General features: G+C 64.0%; 1 protein-coding gene across 2 annotated transcripts in view; it reads right to left on the bottom strand.

Annotated features, from left to right (window-relative positions):
* Positions 1 to 8,836, bottom strand: part of Kcnq1 (potassium voltage-gated channel subfamily Q member 1) — a 277,059-nt gene extending 268,223 nt beyond the window's left edge. For both annotated transcript variants that reach the window (XM_070009681.1, XM_070009682.1), the window contains exon 1: positions 8,392 to 8,836. In XM_070009681.1, coding sequence (XP_069865782.1) covers positions 8,392 to 8,774 — 383 coding nt within the window. In that variant the 5' untranslated portion in view covers positions 8,775 to 8,836. The remainder of the gene's footprint in view (positions 1 to 8,391) is intronic.

Raw genomic sequence — 8,836 nt, forward strand, 5'->3', positions numbered from 1 at the left:
CCCCGTGGTGGGGTGCAGTCTGTCCACTCCAAAGGCAGCCATGGACAGGAAGGGCTTCTGGAACTTGAGGGGCAGTGGGGGGGGCACGACGGGCCCGCCGAGCCCTTTCCCCAGGTTTTGGGAGGGGTGGGATCGGACCCCACTTGTGGGGTTCTGGGGTGAGGGCCGCGCCACGTGACATGTAACCTCAGCAGGGGTCTTTTCTAAGATAGAGTTCCCACCCGACTCCCTTCCAGCCTCGACCTCAGTCTGCACCCACAGTATCTCCCTCCCGCGCCCCAGGACGCAGAGGCCTTGAGGCTGGCTGAGTCCCCAAGGCCCCTGCCTCGGCCTGAGGTCAGGGCCGGTGTCACGTGCATCCTCTGTGACCGCCCCGGGCGAGCCCCCGCCCCGGGCCCCCACAGACCCCGCACCCGGGCCAGGGCCGGGGAGGCGTGGGTGAGGACCTGCGTGCATCTGCTCCACGCACACAGAACAGTCTGCCAAGGAACTCAGGGCGTCTGAGATCTGTCTGATCGGGAGCTGGGGAGGCATCACCCCAGATTCCTTCCATCTCTGCCCTCTGCCCGGGCCCTCAATCCTCAGTGTTTGCACAACTGGAGTCTTGCAGTTGGCAAGCTTTGCCTTGAGTCTCCGAGGTGACGCCCTGGTCCTGGGCGGGCTGGGGTGCCCCGACCCCGGGACCCCGTGTCCAGACACGGGTTGTGGAGAGGTTGGCCCCCAAGTCCTGGCCTCCCCAGGGACCCGACGCAGCTTCTTCAGACACTGGAGGGATGGGCAGACCCTGAAGGAGGACACATGCCTACCAGGTCACCGGGGTCACCCGGGGTCACACGGGGTCACACGGGGGCGTGCCAGGCCAGGGTCGCTCATCCTCTCCCGCAGTGGTGAGGCTTCGCCCTCGGTCTGAGCCCTCGGCTGAGCCCCCCCCACTTGCTTTGACCACTCTGGCTGGCTGTGCCAGCCGCAGCCCTGCTGGGGCACATCTACCCGTGGACTGCGGCCCTGCGGTGCGGTCCTCCTGAGTGGAGGTCAGGTGAGCGAGCAGGCTGCACTGTGGTACTTCAGGAGACGACAAGCAAGCAGGTTGCATTATGGGTATTTCAGAGTGAGAGAACAAGCAAGCAGGTTGCATTATGGAGAAAAGGAAACAGCATAATTTCAAGAAAATCCTCAGCGAAAGAAGTACTGGTGCCAGGCACCAGTGGCTCCTATCTGTAATCCTAGCTACTCAGGAGGCTGAAACCTGAGGATCACGGCTCAAAGCCAGCCTGGGCAGGAAAGTCTATGAGACTCTTATCTCCAATAAAAACCACTAGAAAACCAGAGGTGGCACTGTGGCTCAAGCAGTAGAGCGCTCGCCTTGAGCTGAAGAGCACAGGGTTAGCGCCCAGGCCCAGAGTTCAAGCCCCACGACTGACCAAAAAAAAAAAAAAAAGAAGAAAAAGAAAAAGAAAATAAGGAGACCCAAATAAATCAGAACTAAAAAAGGATCACTAGGGCCGATTACTGACATATACTTTGTACGTCAACAATTTGGAAAATTCACAGGGAAAAAAATGAATAAATTCCTGAATACATACAACCTACCCAAATCAGAGACCTGGGAAATCTGAACAGACCACTAAAGAGATTGAATCAATACAGAAAAGCTGAAGACTGGGTGGCTCAGGCCTGTAATCCCAGATACTTAGGAGGTAAAGACTGGCAGGATCAGGGCAAGAGGTTAGCCCACCAAAGTTAGTGAGCCCCCATCTCAACAACCAAGATGGGTGTGGTAGTGTCAACCTGTGATTCCAGCTACCCAGCAGGCGCAGGCAGGAGTATCACAGCCCAGTATGGCAAATAGGGCCTAAGTGACAGAGCGCCTGCAAGCCCAAGGCCCTGAGTTCTAGTCCCAGTCCTTCTGAGATAGAAGGCTGGGGGTGGCAGGAAGGGCACTGGTACATCTCGACAATCTTCATGATAAGAAAGTAAAACACGTCCTATAATTAGGTTTGGAGAGAAAGTCCTCAAAACAACAGAGGTCACAGGTGACACACAGCCAGGAAGCAGCAGCAGCCGCCGCCAGGGTGGAGGCAGGGGGGCTGTCAGCCCGGGGAGGAGGAGGAGACAGAGGAAGACACCTGGAAGCCGGGAAGGAGAGGAGAGGAGCCAGCCACGCGGCCCCCGCGGGGAGGAGAGGAGGCAGCCACGCGGCCTGCCCACGGGGAGGAGAGGAGGCAGCCACGCGGCCTGCCCACGGGGAGGAGAAGAGCCAGCCACACGGCCTGCCCACGGGGAGGAGCCAGCCACGCGGCCCCCGCGGGGAGGAGAGGAGGCAGCCACGCGGCCTGCCCACAGGGAGGAGGCAGCCACGCGGCCTGCCCACGGGGAGGAGAGGAGCCAGCCACGCGGCCTGCCCACGGGGAGGAGCCAGCCACGTGGCCCCCGCGGGGAGGAGAGGAGCCAGCCACGCGGCCCCCGCGGGGAGGAGAGGAGACAGCCACGCGGCCTGCGCACGGGGAGGAGAGGAGGCAGCCACGCGGCCTGCGCACGGGGAGGAGAGGAGGCAGCCACGCGGCCTGCCCACAGGGAGGAGGCAGCCACGCGGCCTGCCCACGGGGAAGAAAGGGGGCAGCCACGCAGCCTGCCCACAGGGAGGAGGCAGCCATGCGGCCCCCGCGGGGAGGAGAGGAGCCAGCCACGCGGCCTGCCCACAGGGAGGAGGCAGCCATGCGGCCTGCCCACGGGAGGAAAGGAGCCAGCCACGTGGCCTGCCCACAGGGAGGAGAGGAGCCAGCCATGCGGCCTGCCCACGGGGAGGAGCCAGCCACACGGCCTGCCCACGGGGAAGAAAGGAGGCAGCCACGCGGCCTGCCCATGGGGAGGAGCCAGCCATGCGGCCTGCCCACGGGGAGGAGCCAGCCACGTGGCCTGCCCACGGGAAAGAAAGGAGGCAGCCACGCAGCCTGCCCACGGAGAGGAGAGGAGGCAGCCACGCAGCCTGCCCACGGGGAGGAGAGGAGCCAGCCACACAGCCTGCCCACGGGGAAGAAAGGAGGCAGCCACGCGGCCTGCCCATGGGGAGGAGCCAGCCACACGGCCCCCACGGGGAAGAAAGGAGGCAGCCACACGGCCTGCCCACGGAGAGGAGAGGAGGCAGCCACGCGGCCTGTCCACAGGGAGGAGAGGAGCCAGCCACGCGGCCTGCCCACGGGGAGGAGAGGAGCCAGCCACGCGGCCTGCCCACGGGGAGGAGAGGAGCCAGCCACGCAGCCTGCCTGCGGTGGCACACACTGAAAAACGTAAACACAACACCGAACACCTGCTAAAATGACTCAACTCTGTGCATCTGCAGAACAAACACCAACACACGGAAATCAGCGCATCAACATCAGTAGCTCTTTTACACGCCCATCACTAATCTGTTGAGCATGACAGCAAGAAAACCACCCCGGGGGCTGGGAAGGTGGCTCAGTGGTGGAGCGCTTGCCTTGCATGCCAGAGGCCCTGGGTTCGATTCCTCAGCACCATATAAGCAAAAAGCCGGAAGTGGCACTGTGGCTCAAGTGGTAGAGCGCTAGCCTTGAGCTGAAGAGCTGAGGGACAGCGCCCAGGCCCAGAGTTCAGGCCCCATGACCGGACCCAAAAAAACAAACAAAAAGAAAACCACCCCGTCTGAATAGCAGTACACCAAGAAAATATGTCATTGCTTCCACAATGGACATTACAAGTTGTAAGGAAATTGAAGAGGATACACACACACACACACACACACACACACACACACACACACACACACACACACACACACACACACACACACACACACACACACACACACGTTCATGGATTAGAAAAACACAGTTAAAATGTCACTACTATTCAGAAAGATATACAGATTCAATATAATTCCTATCAAATTACCAATGGTATTATTCACAGAACTAAAAAAAAGTCAAAAATTATATGGAATCACAAAAATCCTGAATGACTACATCAATCCTGAGAAAAAGCTAGTAACATTAGAATACTCAACTTTGAAACATGCTACAAAGTTACAGTAACCTAAACAGCATGGTGCGCTCTTGCTCATGCGCTCTCTCTCATACACATACACACATACACACACACACACACACACACACACACACACACACACACACACAGATGCAACAGCTAATAAACCCATGTGTTTACAGCCAACTGCTTTTTGACAAACGTTAAAGGAAAAAGAAGTCTCTTCCATTTTTCATGTGATAGCCACATGTAAATTTAAAAGAAAGAAAACTAGACTCTTTCACTATAAAAAAAATCGATTCAAAATGGACCAATGACTGAAATGTAAGACATAAATCTATCAAATGACAAGATGAAATCGTAGGGACAATGCTTCCAGCACTGGTCCGGGTACAAGGCTTGGGCAGCAAAAGGAAGAGGAGACAAACGCAAAGGGAGCAGGGTCTAAGAGCACAGGGGTGAGGACGAGAGCCCAGCCCTGGATGGGGGTGTGTGCCGCCATTCCTCCCACCAAGGACGGACTCCTGGCCAGTGCACGCGCCTCGGCTCAAGCAAGACGCAGCCATTCGATTTTAGAGTGGACGGGCTCCACAGTGGTGGTCGACGTCCCCGACCATCAGACGTGTGTCCAAACCCCAGCGAGCCGGGCCTTTCAGCCCCGACCCCGACCCAGCCCCGCCAGAGCCCTCCCTCCCCCTCCCCCCCCAGAACCCAAGCAGGCCAGGTCCGAGGACCGCCCTGGACACACGGGGGCTGGGGCTCTGCCATGACTCTCCTGGCTCAGGAATGTGCCGGATAAAAATACCCACGGGCAGATGTCATCAGACCCAGGCGGCCAGGCTGCAGCAGATCAAGCTGCAGCTGCAGCAGCAGGAGATGGGGGGAGGGGGACCTCCACGCCACCAAGGTCTGAATCCCCCAGAGGTGCCAGTCAGCTCAGGTGGCACTGTCCCCCCAGGCCCTGAAATGCCCAGGGACGCAGAGAGGCGCACACAGTGACACGGGCACAGCACCGGAGCCGGTGGCGGCTTGGGGAGGGGGCTCCGAGCGCGGAGCTGGCCGGCTGGGGAAAGCAGCCTCGCTCTGCGCTCTGCGCTCTGCGCTCTGCGCTCTGCGCTCTGCGCTCTGCGCTCTGCGGAGAGGGCTTCCCTGTGCGGAGCCCACGCTGCCGTGCTGGGAACTGGGACTGTGGGCAGAGGAAGCAGCCAAACCGAGGGGCGGCACTGAGAGAGCGCCTGGTCTGCCAGTCCCGGGCAGAGGCGGCCGGGCTGGTCTGTGCCCCACCTCGGGAAGCAGCTGGCTCCTCCTTCTAGAACAAGCAGCAGCCCAGACGCCTCTGGGGCCACGCTCCGCAGGAAGATGCTGGGAGCCCACCTGAGGGGGGCGGGCTGCACGGCGGCCCTGACGTCGGGGGGAGGGGGAGCCCCAGCCTTGGGCGGGGACTGGCCAGCCTGGGCCCGGCAGACACAGAAGTGCCAGCCACGGCGGGCCCTCGGCAAGGCTGTGGACCCCGCTCCCCCCCTCCCTGCGTCCCCTCCAACTTCACCAAGCCCTGGGGCACCGCAGCCGCCCCTCCTTCCACTGTCTCCCGAAATCTGGGCAGCTCGCCCTCAGCGGGGAGGCGGCCATGCCTGCTCAGAGGTGGCAGAGCAGACCGTCCAGCCTCAGGCCCACAGGGGTGAGGCAGGGCCCCGCTGGGGGACACCATCCCAAGCTGCTGGGCCCTGGTGCCCGGGCCGCCCCTTGGAAGACAGGCATGCCAGGGTCCGGCTCCGCCCTGCAAGGCTCCCGGGCCTCAGCCTTGCTGGGCCTGGGGACAGGCCCTCCGCCCGCTGGGCCCCCACGCTCCCCACGAAGGCTGTCTGGTCATCTAACTGGTAACGTGCCGAGGGGAGGCACACCGTGTGGAGAACAGCACATCCCGACACGGAGCTGGGTCTGTGTGGGCACGAGGGGTCTCCCGAGAGCCCAGGCTCAGGAAGGAGTCCCAGAGGAAATCCGGGTTTATCCACACCCAGGCCGGGGACAGAGGAGGGAGCCGAGGGGACGGGAGAGCGATGAGGACCACTGAGGCGCCGTGGCCCTCTCGGCTCTCCACTCCACCCTCCGGGGCCCCTTCTGCAGGACAGAGGCCAGGGCCCACCGTGGGCACTGGCGCCGGGGCCCAGGCAGGTGGCGGCCAGTCCTGTGCATGGCCTCTGCTCCTGGAAAGTGGGCAGACAGGCCTGGTAAACCTCCACGTCCAGGTGCAAGACCCATCAATGATTAACACGCTGCATGGTGCCAAAGCCATGAGAACTGGGCATAGTCAGCCATGCAGGCAGAGAGGGGGGCACAGGAGGGCCAGGCTGAAGTGGGGGGAGGGAGGCAGGAGGGCCAGGCTGAGGTGGGGGGAGGGAGGCAGGAGGGCTGGGCTGCTAGGTTGGGTTTGAGAGCCAGGAGCTGGGCCCTCTCCCTCAAGTCCCTTTTCTCCGCCACAACCTGGATCCAGCCCAAGCATCTCAGCACACAGCACGAGTGCCAGCTGGATCCGTCCTTCACCCGGGCTAAGGCCAGTGACAAGGTCACTAGGGCCCTTAGGTCCAGCCAGGGGTTCCCTGAACCCCCGCACCCTCAAGTCTAGGATTAGGGCTGCCCTGTGGGGCTGCAAAGGATGCTGGCAGAGGGCTGAGGGGAGGGGCCGAGGCTGGGGCCGGAAGGGCAGAGCCCGGGTGCTGACCCTGATCCCCCCCCCAGCCAGGGACGCCGCACAGACACAGGAAAAGCCCGTCTCCTTGGACCAGAGCAGGGCTTCCCCGAGAGAGAACAGGATGTCCGGGTCTGCTTCCCCGTGTCCAACTCTCACCTCCAGCCCCCAGTGTGCACACGCATGCACACACACACACAGGCCCAGAGGCCATCGGCCTTTGTGTCTCACCACATCACCTGTGACTTCTGAGAGCAGTGGGGCAGCGCTGTCCCCGGGGCTGCCTCCCCCCACCCCCCTCCCCCCACCCCCCCACCCCCTCCTCCCACCCACAAGACCGCGGCTGGGCTGCAGTCTCTCAGCAGATCCCACCCACAGGCCAAGTGTCTCAACCGGAGACTGGTTTGTGGGTCACGTGTTGTCACGGGGTAGGCCTCTTCCCAAGCCCCAGGTAAACTGCACATTCCACACGGCCCCTGTCCACCTGCACCCCCAAACCCACAGCGGGGATATTCCTGATGACGTCTCACGCACGCCACCCCTACAGCGGGGCAGAACTCAGAGCTGGGCAGACTGGCAAGGCAGCCCTGGCACAAGCACCGTTCCACACCAGAGGGGCCCAGGATGCCACTCCTAGAAGCCGCCCAGGCCCTGCGGCTCCCAGCTGCCCCGGAGGCTGGGCAAGCTTCCGAGGGCTGAACAATCCCATTCAGGAAGAGAGCAGTGTAAGCAGGGACTTCCTCCGGGGCGCGGCGCGGCGAGCCCTCTTCCTCGCCGGTCACCCCGGCCACTGGCCGGCCAGGGGCTTGGGTGACTGACAGCCGTCTGCACCTTCAGAAGGTCCTCACCAGGCGGACGGGCTCCTGGGCAGAGGTAGCAGACAGGACGCGGCTGGTGGCCGGCCATGTCCCCATCCCTGCGCCTCAGGAAGAAGGCTTGGCACAGTGGCGATCGCACTGCCGTCTGAGGCCTTGGGGGACCCCTCGGGGTCAGTGCACCCAAGACCCTAAACCCTGAGAACACCGGGTGCTGGGTGGCCACAGGTAGGGCCCCCTTCTCCCCGTCCCCCAGAGACCCAGACCCAGGAGGAGCTAGGGCCAGCTGCAGTGCTGGGGAGAGAACAGGACGAAAGCCATGGCCAGCTGGGGGGGGGGGGACAGCGTGCCCGAGCCTTGTGCCTCCTGCCTCCATCCACGCACCCCAACGCAAAAGGAGGGAGATCACCTGCCCTGCTGCGGCCTGGGACCACTGACGGGTCCCTCGGACGAGGGCTACGATCAGGGGAAGCCACAGGGAGGCCACCCCACTCCACCCCCGAAACGACCCACCAAGGGGCCCTCCAAATCACCGATCTGGCAAGTTACCCAGGCGCGGCCTCCCGGCCTCCCCCGAGGCTTCCTGTGCTCCGGCCCTCCAGCAGTGCAGAGCCGGGCGCGGCTGCGGTGTGCGCGCTGAATGGGGGCCACCTGGTCAGCCCGCAGCGCCAGGTGCAGCGCGGCCTGGCCCCGCTGTGTGCAGGAGCCGCAGCTGCTCCCGGGAGGCCCTCGAGCCGGACCCGAACCCGCCCCAGCTGCGTCCACCTGCCGCCCGGGCCCCCGCCCGCCCCGCGCCCCCGGAACAGCGGGGGCCCGGCGTCCGCGCCCCCAGGCCCGCCCCGGGGACCCAGCGCCCCGCGCCCGCCGCCGGCGACCCCGGACACTCACACGGCGAAGTGGTAGACGAAGCACCTCCAGCCGGTGGGGCGCTCCAGGAAGTTGTAGACGCGGCCCTGGACGTGCGTGCGCGCGAGCAGCGGGCGGCGCGCGCTGTAGATGGAGACGCGCGGGTCGAGGCTCACGGGCGGCCGCGGGCCGGGGTCCGGGGCGCGGGGCGCGGCGGGGGGCGCGGCGGGGGGCGCCGGCCCCGAGCCGCCCGGGGCCGCCACGGGCGCGTAGAGCGCGCCGCCGCCCGCGGGGCCGCCCTCCGCCAGCTCCAGCGAGAACGGGCACTTCTTGGCCGGGCCCGCGCTGCCCCGCCGGGCGCCCAGCAGGCGGCCCCAGCCCCCGCGCTTCCTCTCGGCCCTGGGCGGGGAGGAGGCCGCGGCCATGGCGAGGAGGCAGGCCCGGGACCGGACGGGCGGCGGTGCCGACACCCCGACACCCGGAGCTG

This window comes from Dipodomys merriami, unplaced genomic scaffold (genome assembly GCF_024711535.1).
Source record: "Dipodomys merriami isolate MVZ:Mamm:240054 unplaced genomic scaffold, mDipMer1.0.p SCAF_78, whole genome shotgun sequence".
Lineage (NCBI taxonomy): Eukaryota > Metazoa > Chordata > Mammalia > Rodentia > Heteromyidae > Dipodomys > Dipodomys merriami.